This window comes from Takifugu flavidus, chromosome 15, assembly GCF_003711565.1.
Source record: "Takifugu flavidus isolate HTHZ2018 chromosome 15, ASM371156v2, whole genome shotgun sequence".
In the NCBI taxonomy this organism is placed as follows: Eukaryota; Metazoa; Chordata; class Actinopteri; order Tetraodontiformes; family Tetraodontidae; genus Takifugu; species Takifugu flavidus.
This window is the reverse complement of record NC_079534.1, coordinates 2,737,296-2,754,883: the sequence shown is the minus strand read 5'-3', so window position 1 is coordinate 2,754,883 and position 17,588 is coordinate 2,737,296. Positions and strand designations below refer to the sequence as shown.

Here is a 17,588-nt window from a genome sequence, read left to right as displayed (position 1 = left end):
GTTCACATATCACATCATCATATCATGTGTTGGTTTAACGGAACAACGTTCACAGATTGAAATAGCATCAAAGCCTCTACAAAACTGCCTTCAGTTCCACTTGCAGGGCCCAGATTAGAGCCAGATTAGATCTTTAGCCCACATTTTTTTTTTAAAAACCCTCTAACATTTGTCCTCTTGTTATTTTCAGGGCCCTTCAAAGGTAATCAAAGGTATTTAATCTGCTTCATATTAATATATATTATCAAACTTCTGCAGGATACAGTTTGAAGGTGTTAGCGTGCTGTCTTGAATCTTTGAATCTGCCGCCTGAGACAAGATATGCCCGTATAAGCCTTCCCCCAGCACCAGGACGCCTAAACCTACTTCCTTTTTGCGTCAGAATTCGCGCGGTGGCCCTGCGACACGGAGACGGGCTCGTCTTGGTCGCCTCTGACGTGTGACGGTGCGAAACAGGTGAGACACTGGCTAAAATACTCTTTAAAAGAAGCGTGTGATTAGATTTCACATGTCGGATCAGAAGTGTTGCGGAGCTGTTGCAAAGAAAGAGACCCAAATTAGAGGGGGCCGAGCTGTGGCCCCTGGGGCCCGCCTCCCTCCCTGTCCGCCACCACGCGCTCCGGTCTATCGGGAGCTTCAGATGCTGGGATCCCACTGCTAAACGGGTCATTTACAAGGTGAAAAGAAGCTGCTGAAAAAGAAGCCGAGCTTCCGCATGCGTGAGACCGTAAAGGTGAAGTTCACTTTCTTGGTGCAGAAATTTCACTTTCATATGGAAACAATACTCAGCCTGCCGCAGTTTCCCGTTTGACCTCATCACAGTTTAATGAAGGTTCTGTTTACTGTCGGGGGGGTAAACAGAGTGAGGCTGAGCAGCACAAGCGAGCATGTAAACTGTACATCAGACCTGCGTGTGTGTGTGTGTGTGTGTGTGTGTGTGTGTGTGTTAGCGAGAGTGGGCCAAATGCTACAGAGAGCTTCTGAGGGCTTTAAACAGCACATGCTTGCGGCCATATAGGGCACAGAAGACGCACGGGCCTCTGAGCTGCAGCTTTCGGGATCTGTCAGCGTGAAATTAAACAAAGCTAAACAGATGTCGGCCAGGCTAGCCAAATATTTAGCCTGCCGCTAAATGTTAGGATCTATTCTAACGTAACACATCCAGCTCTTGCTGTGTCTCGGCGGGACTTCGCACTGAACTCATAGCTGCATTTGGGAATAGCGGGTTTGCGGGATAGCATCTGATGCTAATGTTCCCTATCGTAGCTTTATTGACTTTCAGCTCAGCGTTGTAGTTTTACAACTTTTACAACTGGACCATTTCCACCGCTATTAACGGCTAGAAAAATTCTGTTAAATGTTGACGTGCTTGGGCTCATTAGCACCTAGCTGCCAAAGGCAGCAGAGCATTTCTGATGGTTAGCCTTGAAGATACACAGAGAAGACATAAAATCTGAGACACTCTGAACCTCTTAGCACCAGCAACACCTCAGCATCCGCCCTCCTGTGTCAGTGTGTCTCTGATTTCCAGGCACGCCGCTGCGGTTTTCCTCCGCTAATCTCATAGCCGCCATCTCAAAGCGCTGGCGACAGGCCGATGTTTGCCGCTCCATATGCGAGGTGTATGTTTTCCACGCTGAGGCTGGCGCTGGGCCTCCTCCGCGTGAGCGAACCCAGACTGTCTGTCAGCTTTTCCATATGAAAAACTTTGCTGTTTGCTTTTGAATCTCGGATAATTGGAGCGAACAAAGCGCAACCGGCTCCGATTCCTCACAAGGTCGGACGCCATCATTTAATGGGGTTTGTTGTTAAAGTAAGACAAATGAGCTGCGGCCTATTAGAAACGGTTTGTGTAATCCCGAATAAAACCTTTTTCGGGGTAGGCTGCGGCACGCCTGGACGCCATCACGCCGTCTGACTGTTTGACTGCTGTTGCTTCAGATTTTCAGATGGACGACATCGAGGCCATGTTCAATCAGCTGGTCAGAGACATGGACGGTCTCTCCCAGGTGAGTCGAGCTCAACGCCAGTGCCTGTGAATCGCGAGGAAAACTGCAAACAGACCATAGACCATGAGGATTACGGGGCCCAAACCTTAGCGTGACCCCATCCTGACCCCAACCCTTAATGAGCGAAAGCATAATATTGGAATATCTTCAATCTAAATTTAGCATTAGCATCATTACTTGATGTTACTGTGGCATTAATGGGGTATTTTTGCACAGGTAAGAGCGTAGGAGGCCGTGTGCACCAATGAGCCCTTACCAAGTAGCTTTTTAGCATCTTATCCAGGGATTTAACCAACAACCTTTGCATCAGCCAGTGGTCTGTGCTTTATTAGACATTACAGGGGGTTAAAAGGTTGCAGTTGAGGTTCTCCCGAAGACCGACGCAGTTTTTTGACAAATGATTTTCTTTTCTGCTTTCTTTGTCTTAATGACCTGAGAGGTGATTGGTTGCCTTTGCCTGTGAAATCTGTGATCTATTACTGTCCAGCCTTGGAAAGAGAGTCGACTAAACCGGAGAATAAATCAACCCTATAGAACAGGCGTGTGAACCAATTAAAACGCAGCTCGGAGCGGTTGCAGGGCACATGTGCCGTAAATCACGGCGCCGCTCTTTGATTACAAGTGGAATCCGAAACCACAAACAACCCCTGTTATGACATCTGTGTCGTCTGCGTTTCCAATCACCAGCGAGACCGTTCATCTTCTCAAGACACACTGATGTCAGTTTGCTAACAGTTGTCATGTGACCTGGTCCCAGAACCTGATGGCAAGAGGGGAGGAACTGAACCAGGGTCCCCGCTCGCAGACGAGCCTCTCCGCCAGCTTCACTGACTTAAACGGTAAGAGCCTCCAGACCTCCGGCCTCCGTGGAGGAGGGGGGGGGGGTTGGGGGGTGGCGTGGGCGTGGGCGTGGGCGTGTCTGGGGGCAACATGGGGCGGCTTCCAGGAGATGAAAGAGAGACGAGGCTGGTTGACGAGGAGGGAACCTTTGATGATGTGCCAGAAGGTCGCCGCCACCTCCAACTGGAGACAAGCAGTTTGGAGAGAAAGCAGCCATTAAATCGACTCCAAAAAGAAGTGATGGTTGTTAATTCGTTAGCCAGGCAATTAGCTTAGCATAAAACCTGGCACAGAGGGCTTCTGCAAACAAGAGGAGAAATATTCCAGTGATGATCATCAGCGCTAACTGCTAGCATATCCATTAAACTCTCATTTACAAACCACACAAGCTGTTTGTCTCGCTCGTCCTCTTGTTGTTGATGTTTGTAGCGTCATGACAAACATCTGGCGGTCTCCTGCAGCAGCTGGCGGTTAAACCTCGTACTGACTGGTACCCCCAACCCAGCCCTGAAACTGGGAGCAACTCGGCGTTGAGCTCAAACAGACCTTCCCTGTCGGCAGCCGGCTTTAATCGCTGACATTTACAAGGCTGCCGGGCTCACAGCCGCTCCATTATCTCCTCAGCGGAGTCTCTTAATGAGCTGGAGGATCAGGATCTCGACGCACTGGTGGCCGATCTCGGAGCAGAATCAATCAAAAGCAGCAACGCAGACAAACCCAGTACGGCGGCGGCTCAGGAATGTCAGGCGGCGGCCTCCCTCTGCCCGTCAAACACGGCAAAGTCCTCTGGAAAAGGGCCGATGGTAATTCACAGACCATAAAAACATGTTAACGTTGCGCAACGGCGCCAACATCCCTGTTTTCTGCCTCCAGAGCGAAGCTCAGATAAAAGCGGCCAAAATTAGGCTGGCCCTGCGGAAGCTAGCAGAAGCTAAAGTGCGGAAGGTAAGATCCGTTTTATTTCCCCCTGCTGCTACAGCGCTCGGAGGTCGTGACCTTGCTTCCTCGCACAGTTGGTCATAAAGGTCCTGATGACTGACGGCAGCTACATGGCGCTGATGGTGGACGAGAGGCAGGTGGTCGGGGAGGTCCTGGACAGGCTGTTTGAGAAGACGCACTGTGACCGCAGCATCGACTGGAGCCTGATTGAGACCAACTCTGACCTGCAGACGGGTGGGGTCACACACACACACACACACACACACACACACACACACACACACACACACACACATTGAATCATGAAGCATATGTTTTGAAAGCCGTCAACTCCTCCATGTTGTTGGACTAAAATCAGAGTCCTGCTCAGACAGGGGTGGGGTGTGTGTGTGTGTGTGTGTGTGTGTGGGGGGGGGGGTTTACTGGATTTTGTCCCAGTGGTTACTGGGAAGGTGGCACATCTTTGGAGGACTGGATGACCTGAAGGACATGTGCAGAAGGTCTGTTCCTCATCGTTTCAGAGAGGATCTTTGAGGACCACGAATGCTTAGTGGAGCTGCTGTCCATGTGGGGTCGCCATAGCAACAACCGCATCTATTTTCTGTCCGCACCTCAGAAGTATGAGATGTTCAGAAACCCTCAGGTGAGCAGCTTTTCTCTTAAATCAGTGCGAGACGGGTCACCTGAACTGAGTTTTTCCTCCTCCTGAAGTTATTTTACATGTGGGAGAAGGAGAAATCGTGTTTGTGTGGATTCAACCAGCAAGCCAAGCAACTCCTGGTCAAGGTCAGAGAGTCAGGTGACCTTTTCTCTCCTGCGTTCTCCTACATCCGATAACCTTTAAACCTTCGAACCAGGAGCATTTCGAGGGCCCAGCTGTCATCGTTCCCGACCTCGAGGGCATCCTGTACCTAAAACAAGAGGACAAGAAAGTGTGGAGACCTCGCTACTTCCTGCTCCGGGCCTCAGGCCTCTACTACGTCCCCAAAGGAAAGACAAAGGTCTGTGAAAAACACAACATCGTCTGCGTAACCGGAGCGTAAACGCCGCGTCACAGCTTTGCATACGCAAATACAATGTTGCTAATCTACGAGAACCACGAGAAACTTCTGTCGGCACCAGATTATGACGTTGAGGTTCGAATTTCATGCCGCTTGCGTCAGCGAGGGATAATTTGTTGCAGCTGAGAGCAGCAGCGGTCGACATGCATGTAATAACGCGTCTCTGAGAGATGGGAGACCGACTCCTGAGACTTAGAGGAAAGGTCAGCGGTGGACGTCAGGTCGGCTGGTGTGCGGACGGGAACGGAAACCAGCTGTGGGAAGGCCTCGCGGCTCTGGGGAGGCGTCTCATCAGCCCTGTTTTCCCACCTGTCTGTCCTGCAGTGCTCTGCTAACCTCACCTGCTTCGTCCGCTTTGACAAGCTGGACGTCTACAACGCCAAAAACTACAAACAGAAGTACAGAGCGCCCACCGACTTCTGCTTCATCCTGAAGGTACCCTTGAGAAGCGCGGCTGACCTTTGACCCCACCCGTCCCACCTTTCCCTCTTTGACACCGGTTAGCTGCTGAACATGCAACATGGCAGGGGTGGGATTCATGACCCCAGGCTCCATGACAGGATAATAATTAATATTTTAGTACAGATTTAGTTTTAAGAGAGTGTGCTGCTAACTGAGAGCTGTTAGCAGCCAGACTGAACACTGAAAATATTCCAAAACGTTGTGTGAATGGAATCACGGGTGTTTGTCGCCATCTGCTGGAGAACCCTTGTACTGCATGCGCGTACAGCGGATAATGGTGATGGGTGCGTCCCTGCTTTTCCAGCATCCCTGCATCCAGAAAGAGTCCAACTACATCAAGTTCCTGTGCTGTGATGATGAGGACACCCTGATGCTCTGGACCACCTCCATCAGGATAGCAAAGGTCAGATGCCATAACCACACTTTCATTTCAACCTATAAAAATGTTTAAACCTGTAAAACCCAGCATCTGTCCCCTCCGACAGTACGAGGCTGTCCTCTATAAGAGCTACCAGGCGGCTGTGAAGAGAGCGTCCCCCCCGCAGACAGCCCAAACGGAGACCCACGGAGGTCAGACTGCACCTAAAATGGTCGCAGAGGCTGATGATTAAACACATGTGGGTAAAAAATTTCATTTTAATGGTTGTTCTGGCAGAAAGGGCCTCCTGTGACCTCGAAGACTTCCCGGACGAGCCTCCGCCGGACTTCATTCCTCCTCCTCCTCCCAGATCTGCAGCAGTTTGAGACAAAGCCTCTTGTTCTCTCCTATCACCTTAACACATTTATAAAAACCACATTTCTGAGGTTTCAACGAGCTGTTTATTACAAAAAGACTGTACATAAAATTCAATGAAACACATATGTACAGAAATATGGACCGACAGACCCCCCCCCACCCACCACATTTCATTATTAAGAGAAAACACACATTGAATAAAGGTGCTTTGACCTGTGATGCCCTGAAATGCATTAGGTGGTAAACATTAAAAAGACACACACACACACACACGCTCACACACAGACACACACACACGCCAGTGGTCCTTTAATGATTTCATGAGAACAAAAGCATAAATTAATCCTTCACGCACAAACTGCCAGCTTCCTCAGCGGCTTCCGACGCCACGAAACGAGTCGCGGTTACAAAGTTAGAAACGTGTGTTAGGTAGAAAAAAGTGACTTCATGATGGAAAAGTACAATCGAGAATGTGGTGGCGAACGGGTCGCTGTAAAGATGTTCAGACGCGTTCCCTGCCAACGGCAGGAAGGCCCTTTGCTTTTCAAAATAAAGGTTGTTCTTTAGTTACAGACGTTGTTGCTGGCAGAGGGACTGGCACCGACAACCGCTCTGCGAGAGGAGGCAGTCTGAAGCGGGTACAATCAGATCCGAGGGGTGTTCTGGAGCAGGGGGCTCCAGCTCTGAGGTCGTTTGGGTTGGTGATTACGGTTAACGAGCACCGACGTAAAGATCCAGTGCAGCGACGCTCAAACAGGCGGGCGGGTCCTTTCTGCGCTCCGGGGCGCCCGGGGTCGAACACGACTGAGCAACACCACAAAAAAAAAAAAGTCAAATAATCGCGCCGCTTTTGTCCACGCTGGGCTAAAAATGGCACCGTGAGCGATTCATAAAAGGTAATATTCAAGTAAAAATGAATGAAAAAAGGGGGGCGTTGGCGTCACCTCCACTGACGGATGATGGGAACGCACAGGCGAAACACGACGACTGACCGAACGTTACTGGCAGTTTCTCACGTTTACAGGTTATATACAAGTTAGAGAAGAGAAAGGGAACTTTTTTTTGTGTGTGTCTGTACAAACAGCATCTGCACCGACAGAGCAAACTCCTGATCTGGACGTCAACAGCGTTGAACATTCACTCATGTCCTAATGCACTTGTCTATTTGTCCTTTTAATTTAAAAAGGTACGTTTTTTTTGTTGGCGTGGGGATGGCAGGTCGTGGTGGTTTGTTGTGGTAAAGCAAAGGGGGCGGAGCCTCTCCTGCTGACTGGTAACACTGTATTAATCAGATTATTTGATCTTTTGAGCCGATCGGATTATTTGCGGCAGGAAACAGGCCTTCCCTCGTCCTTTCAGTCCACAGCATAAACCCGCAGAACCTCCAGCTTCGTTTTTTGTGCGATTTTTTTCTCTCGTTTGTTTTGTTCTTCTAACACAGCAAAACTGTGCAAGCTCAACCTCCCACGGAAAACCAAAGAAATCACCATGGCACTTCAATCAAACAGGAGCTCCGCGTGAATCTGTACATCTGATTTGACCTCTGCAGCGCTGCTTTGGGTTTCACTTTTTTTTTTTAGTCAGCATAGTGCATGATGGACTCAACGTAGTTTCCTGGGAAGAGTCCCGTGACGCCGTTGCAGACGCCTTCGAACCAGCCGTCATCGTTCTTCTTGATGATGTAGATGATGGCCCCTTCCATGAAGGACAGTTCGTCCTCCTTGTCCTTGCTGTAGTCGTAGATGGCAACAACTGGAGGGAAGAGCACCGGGGTTACGATAGGACAACAAAGAGAAGGGGAGGTTTCACCGCGTCCACACCGACCTTTCTCTAAATAAACCTTGGGCGCCCATTGGGGGTCTCCGTCGGCGTAGGGGTCGTTGTAGTGAACGACCGCGGCCTCCTCTTCCTCGTAGTCTATGGGCGGCGGTGGAGGTGGAGGGGAGGGCTCTTCGAACACGCTGAGGTCCTCTGGAGGAGGCGGTGGAGGTGGAGCAGGGCTGTCTGTGACTGGAAACAGACATTCAGCACTCAGAATCATCGACAGATTGATAAGTATGGAGGGAAAATAGATCCCAATGGACTAATTGTTGATCACGTCAGCCCTGCTTGAACGTGTAAATAAGTAAAGACCATTATATTGGAAAAAAGATAATTTTATAACACAAGCTGCGATGGAGCTGCGGGGCACTAGGGGGCAGTGTTGGGTCATGCTCTTCAAGGAAACACCCTCCTAGTCGCCATTAAAGTAATAATCTATAAAATACGCAACATTTTAGTCTTGTTGGAGCAGTTATGAGTTGTCACAGCAAGAAAAAAACAGCTTTGATTTATTATCAGTGCTTTCTGTGCTGTGACCTTTTTAGAATGCGTCACTATGACTGATCAATATCCGAAATACCAGCGCTGAACGCGTGAAATGTGTCACTTCCTGCACGCCAGAGGGCGTGTCCTCAGAGAGAGGCAGGTAACGACTGTATCACTGTACGTGTGGTTGTGTGGCGCGTGTTACTACACGGCTGCATTTCTCCAGACAGCTGGGTCAGGGCGTCAGGTCACATTTTCTCTCTGCCACAAACCACGTGAGACGCGCGTGCTCGCAGCCATCTGTTTCCATGGTAACAGACGGACCTCTGAAGTATGTGGGCTCCACTGGAATTTGAAGTTTAAACGTGCGCCTTTCACGAGTGATATCCAACTGGCATATCGGATTAAATTTAGTGATCAAATGTCTGCTGAAGGAGAGATTTTGTGTCTGGGTTTTGTGGCGAAACAGCAGGTGCGCGCGTGAGTGGCGCTCAGGATGTGTATCTGCAGTAGAAGCGCAGGGTTTTGTACTTACTGCTCTCCTGCATTCTGGCCACAAAGCCTGTCAGAGGAATCTGTGGGGTCAGCTGGACCACTGGAGGAGGCGGAGGAGCCACAGACACTGGAGCGGCAACACCCAGAGCAGCAGACAAAGCAGACAGGAGGACAGAGAAAGACGGAGGCGGTGGACAGGAAGAGAAAGGCGATGAGCAGAGAAGGGCCACGGGATTTAACGGAGGAGATAATTGAGGATTAGAGAGCTTGTGAGTGAGCGAACCACTGCAGGAAGCAATGCAGAGCAACTCTTTCACGCCGCTGCAATCAGTGCGCTTTTGTGGCGCTTTTTTTTTTTTCTGAACTGGGGCTGAGAAGCCGCCTCATCAGCATCTGATGAAAGCAGATTTGCACCAGTGAAAGAGCTGCAAAGCAACGCTACAAACCCGAGAGGAGAGAGCGGTGACGGCGGAGATGTGCCCTCTCAAATCAAAGCAGCTGCAGATTAAGCCTCCACCTGGCGACGGCGGGCTGGAGCTCGGTGACGCCCTCAGCGACCGCCTTCGCTCACAGACGCGATCTCACGCGTCTGACTGTTTAATCACGTGTAACGGAGGCCAGGCTGGAAACGTCACGCTGCAGTTTAAATGCCAGCTCGGTGCTTCAATACTTCAGAGTGATGAAGCTGATCTGTAGCGTTTGGATCTCCACTTTCAAAGGGGAACCAATTCACAATAATTTCACTTCTAAATTGCATTTAAACCCCTCGTCTGCTTTAATATGACCATCGCGGCCTTTGTTAAACATTTATTAATGATGAATAAACCTGAATTCTGCGTGTAAGCAGGGCCGCCGTTGATGTGGGGCTGCTGGGAAGAGACGGAGGGCGCGCGGCGGTACGTGCCGGTGGCCGAGACCATGGAGGCTGAGGAGGCGCTGGAGGAGCTGTGGCGGGAGATCTGTCGGGATATGGTGCCAAACTGGGACATGGGGATGGGGCCCAGGCCAGGACCCTGAGGCACTGAGGCTGAGGAGGTCGCCACTGCAGAGGAGGAAGAAGGTCTTACACCTCGGCTCGGGCTCCTGATTGGGAGACATGCCCGAGACTCACCTTGCCCCATGCTGGGAGGGGATGGGGTGGGGACGGCCAGAGGGACGCCGACTGCACTGCCCCCGCTGTTCTCCCGTCCACCGCTGCCCCCGCTGCTGCCGCTGTCGAGAGAAACCCGTCATTAGAGGATGAGGAAGACCGATAATCACATACACGGCAGTCTGGCACTCTCACATATCACCGGTCTCGTCACCACGGCAACACCTTCGCTAGCAGAATGTTAAAACCACGCGTGTCTGCGTTTAACTGGTCCCACCTGTGTGTCCTGGGCCGCTGGTTTAGCGAGGCCGTGCGTGCAGGGCTGTGCTGGCTACCCAGTCTGCCCGGGCTGGTCATGTAGTCGTTGGGCACCACCGGAGGTTTCACCGGCTCCAGGGTCTTATAGGGGGTGTTCCGCCTGCACGGCAACATGAGGCAATTTATCAACACTCTGCTTACAGGACAGAAAATAGGGATTTTTAAAAAAGATAGCTCACCCAAGAGTGCCACGTCCAGCCATGGGGGGGCTTGGGGGCTTCTGTGTGGGTGGGTTGGTCCTGGAAATCGTCCCTCCCCGCCCTGCTGTGTTGTTTCCATGTTGCTAGTGTGACACAAGCGATGCAATTATTATTAATTGTTATATAACGGACTATGTACCATACCACAAATACTCTTAAAATAGTCCAGGTGGCTGGAAAAGCATAAATATTTGAAAGAATGTCTGATACATGTGAGCAACCAACAGCATATTGAAGGTTCAGGCCAGCTTTGTACTAAATATTTACTTTGAAAAAGCTGAATCAAAGACAAAACTCAAAATTCAGATTTGACTACAAGTTTTTTTTTTGTGGTGAATGAAAAAGGAGAAAGACATCCATCTCTTACCTTGGCCTTAAGCCACTGAGTGCAAGCAAGCAGAGAGGAGAGACAGAAAACCAGATGTGCTCAATGGTGCAAAACAGTTAAAAGGAGACAGAACATGTGAAATAGCATGAAACACGCTCATCATTAGTGTGACACACGTTATCAAGCCTGCAGCATCATAAAGAGAAGAAGTAGCACACAAAAAAAGTTCACTATAATACAGCAACAAAGTTAAAAGTTTGCTTATTAAATAGTCTTAATCTGGATTATTAAACTCGTCTTCAGGTGGAATAAAAAAAACAACCAGTTCCTTTCCAGCAAACCGAGCAGGGAGGGTTTATGAGTGTGTTATCGCCGTCTCGACGTGTGTTAGACTGTAATCTAAGAGAAAATCATCTGAACGGTGAGACGCACGGCAGAAATAATGAGATGTGTCTGAGCTACAGGCGGCGTTTTAACTGCCGCGCCGCGAAATAAAGCACAACAAGGTCGTAAATCGGCGAGACAACTGGAGTGGCTGGAGCTATTTCACCCTGGCAACAGCCTGAATGCCAGGAAACTCTGTGAATGAGTCCAGACTGGGAGGCCTGCAAACAACGGTCAACCTGCACAACCCTGAAATACGCAAATCTGTCTCAGCTCAATATTAATACAGCAGCATGAACATGATGAAGATGATATTTATATTGTAATTTCCTCAAAGGTTTTTGTCATGTTCTGTTCAGATTCAACTGGGAGGCTTTACCCAGACAACAGAAACAATGAGCTATATCATTATTAAATAAAAGCAAGTCGGAAAAATAGATATCTTTTAAGCTAGCAGCTACGATAGATGAAACAGCAGCGTTTCCGGCACAATTTTTGCAATGAGGAAAAAATGATCTGCTAGGCCGATTTGCATAGTGGGCCGTGCCAAGTCAGCCTCAGCGCGAGCCAGCTCGCAGGGAAGGAAGTGCGAGCTTTTGAATATGAATCGGCGGATGTTTGGAAACCAACGGCCGTCCGCTATCTGAGCAGAGACAGACGGGGATGAAGAGGCTGCCGCGAGCAAACGCTGAAAATGTGTGACGGCGACTATTGATCCACAGAACTGTGGGACACAGAAGACTCTCAGAGAGGGGGAAGAGAAGAGGGCAGAGGAGATGATGGACAGGAAAATGGGCAGAAGAATATTCACCCGCACTTCAATAGAACATGTGACATAGATAAACTTAGGTCATCAAGCCTCGAAGTCTTTCTTACTTTGACACCGTGGCCCACATCATCCAACAGCGTGTAGTCGATGGGTTTGCGGATGTAGCGCACGGGCCGCTCCATGTTGCCGGGGGCGATGATCTTGTGGGTGCGGGAGGTGTTCTTGTTCGTGGTCAGGATGCCGATCTCTCGACGCGCCACCTTCTCTTTATGGATATCCACCGTCTGCGTGAGGACAAAGGCGGGTTAAGAACCTGGAATTCAGCGTTAATTACCAGTTATGCCGCATTAGGACTGGGACGTGTTGAAGCCTGTCCCAGTGGTCACCGGGTAAAGACGGGATTAGAAACAGCTGAACAGTTGATTCCCAGTTCTTACTGGCTGATCAGAGTGGCAGTGATTTCTGCCCCACTGGCCTACACCCTGGGGGCAGCTTGGTGAGGTGCCCCAGTGAGCCAACGCATCGGGACCATACTGGAAATGGCAGTGACCTCCTTCACTTCCTGCCATTACCCTCCCTGTCCCCCAGCGGGGAGGGCAATTATTAATGACAGATAAGGGGATGAAGGAAGAACACAGAGATGCGGGTTTGCATGGCCCCTCTTACAAGAAATAATGATTCCTTCTTTATTTACCGACACGTCCTGACCTTTGACCCCCGTGACACTGCGACAAGGGCTCTGAGTTCAACCTTCCCGTTGTTCATCTCCCTCCGTGTCTGTTTAGATTCTTTTTATAGAGAAGGAAACTGAATCGACACACCCAACCTCAGAGGGGAAGAATAAAGACGGGGCCGGCCCATTTCCTGCCACTGATACGCAGGAAGCAGGATGCAGAGAGGAGAAAGTGAGACGGGCTCCAGAATCCAGAATCCCATTGTCTGGATTTAAATATGTACCATTAATTGAGACATTTAAAAGCCATCGAGCAGCAGAACACGCCAACGCCGGGAGGGGTACGGGCGCCATTTCCGTATTTCCGCCACACGGCTGTTGCTAACAACAAAGTTTTCTATGTGAGGTAATTTCGTGAAACCTCTTGTGGTAATAACTTACTTCATCCTGGGTGAGAGCTCTGCCTGCGCTTCCTGGCAGCCTCACAGTCTCATGTAATCTCTTTATTCTAATAAACATCTGGCTGCCTGGTCAACCTCTGCTCTGCTCCTGAGAACAAATGTCACCGCCGCATCAGTAGTTTGGGCTTAATAAACCGGTGCTTTGGCAGACGCTCTGCACATTTACAGCCCTCTGGTTGAAGGGAGGAGGCAGGGGGACAATTACCCAGTCTGCACTACACTTTATGACTCCAGCAAATGTGATGTTGATTTCCTTCATCAATGATTCAGTGGAATATATTTAATTAATATGGTTATTTTAATAATAGCCAGGCACGTTACAACTGAAAAATGAGGCGGGGAGAGTTCATTTGCATCAAGCTATTCCCCAGAGAAATCTGACAGAAACTGAAGCTCTGCCTGGTTTTGCATTGAGATATTCCCATCATCGTGGTCCTGCGAGCCAAAATGACCATTGTATCCGAGCAGGGACTATAAAAGGGATCTATAAAGGGACTCTTTCGCTGGACTGCACCTAGCTCTTCTCCATCCAGCAGCCTGTGCGACACAGCCAGCGCTGGAAAATGTGAAGGGACAAAAGAGCTGGCGTCAGGATTTCACTTCATCCCTGACAGGTTTAATGAAGCACAGAGGGAGGGCCACGGGGGTGACGGTCGCCGGCTGACAGGCAGGGTGGCCACATTGCAGAGGACTGCTGATGAAGCAGGAGAGAACAGAGAAGGGCTGTGACAGTTTGATATAACCCTGCCATACACTCTACGTCCGTTCCAGCCTGGACTTCAGCTCCCCAAATGGTTCTGCCGTGTTTAATAGGAAAAGTCAGTAGAGGAAAGGCTGAGGAAGGTACCTGGGAGATGTGGTTGATGGAGGACTCCATCCGTCGTAGCTGTGAGGCCTGAATGTCCAGCAGCTGCAGCACATTGTTAGCTAAGGCGTTGATCTGATAGGCTACACTGGCCAGAGACTGGGTGGTGTAGGCCTTGGTCTCCTCCAGGGCTTTCTTCTTGTCTTGAGCCTAAACGGAACAGAAGGACAGGCCAGTTGGAGAAAGGCAGCAGCCTCATTGTTGCCCTCAGTCATGCGCGCGACTTTTTCCTCTTTCATTGAATTAATATTTCTTTTGAAAAGGTCACAAACGAGGGAAAGAAACGAGCATTTCAGCTCACCAGAGGGATCGTAAGGAATAACTGAGAGGATGCAAAGAAGCCAGGAAAGACAACAGTAACCCTTCAAGACAACTCAAAAGGGAAAACATGGAACAGGTGCATCGTGGGAGCTGAGCCCAGCGAGCAGGAATGAAGGAATGCCAAGATGTTTCACAGGATACCAAATCTCCTGGCAGCATGAACCATCTGCTTCTAAGTGCCTGTAAATAGCAAAGGGACTGAAGGACATATTTTTAACTGGGAAAGGAAGCAGCGACATTGTGGTCATGAGGCAAACACTTGGAACATTACAGTTCCAAATTTCATATTAAACACATTATCGGGAGCTATAAAGCACCACGAGTGTCTGAATGCCCCCCAGATGGACTGGATACCCGGCACAAAATGATCAATTCAATTAAACCTGGCTTCGTTTGAAGAGGTCACAGTTCCATCAGAAACACAAATATCCATCTGTTAGAACCTCGCACAACAGCTGCAGCACCATTACGGGCAGATGTGCGATGGGTGACGATCACCTCGCAGGCCAATGACACAGCCTTAATTCAACACCCTCACAGAATATTAAGTCACACTGAAGCCAATCAAAAGCAGTACGAAGGGAAAAAGGGAAGTACAAAAGAAAGGGTGGATTATGGAGCCAGTCAAATGTAACCCAGGTTAATACTGTGATCAAACTGGCGATTTAAACTCAAGATACAATGAAAGGACGGAGGATATTAGTTGAGCCATAAATCCTGCTCTGCGAGGCAGCGACTCCCGAGTCTCTGGCAGAAGGAGGCAGCTCTGGCAGCGACAGACTGCTTCTCCTTGGGAGTGCAAGCGAGCGCTAACACACATACTTCCTTCCTGCTGTTGTCCGACTGCATGACCAGCGCCGTTCCCAGTACACGAGAACACCCCCCCACCCGCCAGATGACCTCACACACTACAGAGCTGTGAACGTTACACACACTTTCCATAATGCTCAATATTAGTGTCATTATAGCGAATAAACACTCTTCCCTTGTGTTACTATTGCAGAGCTCAAGCTCACAAACTATGTTTTTAATGCTTTTGATGATTAATTGGGCACAGAGGTGACTAAAAGTGCCTTTTCTTCATCGTACTAATGCCCAGGTCAAACAGTGGAATTCCATGAGTCATACGTGAAACAGCCGTGAGTCAGAGGCGAAGCATGTGAGCTGGTCGTGGAAGCACGTGGGAGGGAGGGGGGGTCCACATAAGGGAATTTTTAGGTAAATTCTCCTTCATCTCACACCTCGCCACTCATTCCTGCAGAGCGGTGGGTGGTGGAGAGCTCCGTTAACCATCCACAAACCAGCTTTGATCTCAAGTAGGGCTATTTGAACATGGAAAGGTCTGAAAATGGATCCAAACAACAAAAATGAGTCCTAAAAAAATGAGGTGAACCACCCGAACTTTGTGTGACTCTTGATTCCTTACAATGCAACATGGTTGCGTGAAGTGTTAGACGGCTGTGGCGGCAGGATGATGCAGACAGACAGATGCCTTTAATCCTGTCATTCTTCAATGGGGAGCTCAAAGAAGTGACCTCTAACGCGTTCATTTGGCTTAAAATCTCTGTCACGGAGGAATAATGTCAGGAAACGAATCAGCGAAAAGACAGTATAGATTTAAATCTCATTGCACCCCCCTGACCAGGTGTACGGCTGGAGTTACCATGGAGATTGAGCCGGAGGGCCTTGGCTCCGACCACAAAATCCATCCATCCGTCTCCTTGTTTCGCAGCAATCTGACAAAAGCAGAACTTGTGAAGGAACCCAGCCGCAGCTGTCGGTGTTTTGCGGTTGCAGACGGCGCTGTGACGGCTTTACGAGTACTTATCCTGGCAGCCTTTTAAAATTCAGCCCGTGTGTGCAAACAGGGATGCAGACTCTGCACTCACACAGGCGAAAAAAGCTGAATAAATGAGCGTGTGAGAAGGATGCACGGGCATAATCTGCTCCCAGCAGAACAAGATGCAGCATCCCAGCCTGAGACATATATGCCATATCACAGATATAAGAATAAAACATTTCAGATTGATTTTTTTTAAAAAAAAGAAAAAACGCTGTCTTATAACACATGTATTGAAGATTTAGAAGCGTGTTGTGATTATTTACAATCATATAAGATAAGACAATTTAGAGATTTAGCCAAGTAGAATAGGCTTCCTATTATACAGGCACCTAAACATGGCATTTAAAAGGCTGTATCGGTCGAATGCGCGGCGTCTTTTCCACTTAAATAACACGAAAACGGGTCGTAAATGTCTAAATATGCCGTAAAAGTGGACTATTAAATTGAGAAAGCTCTCGGTCGCAACCACGACACACCCTCTGAAAGCCCCCCCAGCGGATCACCACACGGCGAGAAGAGCCTGTAAAGCCCGGCGGAAACCGAGCCGAGCGGCCGGATCCAGCCAACGAAGACGGGCTCCGAACCCGGCCACTAAACCGCCATACCGGGGAAGGAAAGTACCGGCTCGGGCAGGCGGCGGTTAGGGGAGCCTTTCGTTCGTGACCAGCGTTTCCTGTCGCCGTGGTTTCACCCACTTCTGCTAAAACACCGAAGAGAGACGCCAGAAATCCGGATTTTCAACGGGCGGCCAGCATCGCCTACCTGGACATAATTGTTTTCACAGTATTCGGCCACCCGGGACAGGTTCTGGTAGCTCTCCACGAGGGCTCTTTTGCCGGCAGGGATCTCCTCCTCTAGTAGCATTTGTAGCTCTGCCATCTTACATCCCTTCGCATTGCTCTCCTCTCCGTCCTTCTCCGTGAGGCGAGGCGGTGATGCTGCGCCGCGTCGCTGAGAGAGGGGCTCCCCCGCCTGGCTTTGTCAGGCCGCAGGCCTCCGATTCACTACGGCCCGTGACGAGGCGCTCCTGCGTAAGAAAAGGCGCCCTGTGATTGGCTGAGCCGCGGGGGTAGAAGAGCCGCCAACCAATCAGCGTTCAGCGTGGATGACGTAGAGTCCCACGTTGAGATAAGAATCCCCCCCCCCTTACCGTTATTATTTCTGCAGTTCTCGTCAATATAATTGTTTTTTCTTTTACTTTTACTTTTACTTTGATTATTTTTTTTTTTTTACAGATTTGTGTCAAATTATGGTTAAATATATCACGTATCATTATATTATAGCAAGACGGTTCCCTTTTACCCATCGAAGCCCCCATGTTGTTTGTCTCCGCGATATCCCGGGGCCTTTTGATTCATTATCTTTTTGGGAAAAATAAAATATGGACCACTACGAATCCCCCCCCCCCCCCCCCCCCCCCCCCCCGGATTGTGAACTACTGGAATACCTGCACAAAAAATATAGCTTCACTGATGCTGAAATACACC

The 17,588-nt window shown here is 49.5% G+C and overlaps 2 protein-coding genes across 6 annotated transcripts; one reads left to right on the top strand and one right to left on the bottom strand.

Moving 5' to 3' along the window:
* Positions 1 to 337: 337 nt before the first annotated feature.
* On the top strand, positions 338 to 6,280 carry LOC130538922 (amyloid beta A4 precursor protein-binding family B member 1-interacting protein-like). The gene is made up of 13 exons (XM_057056966.1): positions 338 to 456; positions 1,942 to 2,009; positions 2,767 to 2,848; positions 3,474 to 3,652; positions 3,723 to 3,794; positions 3,863 to 4,022; positions 4,310 to 4,431; positions 4,500 to 4,574; positions 4,646 to 4,789; positions 5,174 to 5,284; positions 5,616 to 5,714; positions 5,797 to 5,881; positions 5,967 to 6,280. Exons 2-13 carry the CDS (start codon positions 1,950 to 1,952, stop codon positions 6,053 to 6,055), a joined length of 1,278 nt encoding a protein of 425 aa, XP_056912946.1. The 5' UTR covers positions 338 to 456; positions 1,942 to 1,949; the 3' UTR covers positions 6,056 to 6,280.
* Positions 6,108 to 17,134, bottom strand: LOC130538912 (abl interactor 1-like). Of its 5 annotated transcripts, XM_057056941.1 has the most exons (11): positions 16,864 to 17,134; positions 13,920 to 14,087; positions 12,046 to 12,222; positions 10,825 to 10,839; positions 10,437 to 10,540; positions 10,217 to 10,357; positions 9,961 to 10,061; positions 9,676 to 9,891; positions 8,890 to 8,976; positions 7,872 to 8,057; positions 6,108 to 7,799 (listed from the first exon to the last, which is right to left on the bottom strand). In XM_057056941.1, the coding sequence occupies exons 1-11, from the start codon at positions 16,978 to 16,980 to the stop codon at positions 7,624 to 7,626; spliced, it is 1,488 nt and encodes a 495-aa protein (XP_056912921.1). In that variant the 5' UTR covers positions 16,981 to 17,134; the 3' UTR covers positions 6,108 to 7,623. The 5 variants fall into 5 exon arrangements, with proteins under 5 accessions (XP_056912921.1, XP_056912918.1, XP_056912922.1 ...); XM_057056938.1 differs by having other exon boundaries at positions 9,676 to 10,061; XM_057056942.1 differs by lacking the exon at positions 8,890 to 8,976 and having other exon boundaries at positions 9,676 to 10,061.
* Positions 17,135 to 17,588: the final 454 nt, after the last annotated feature.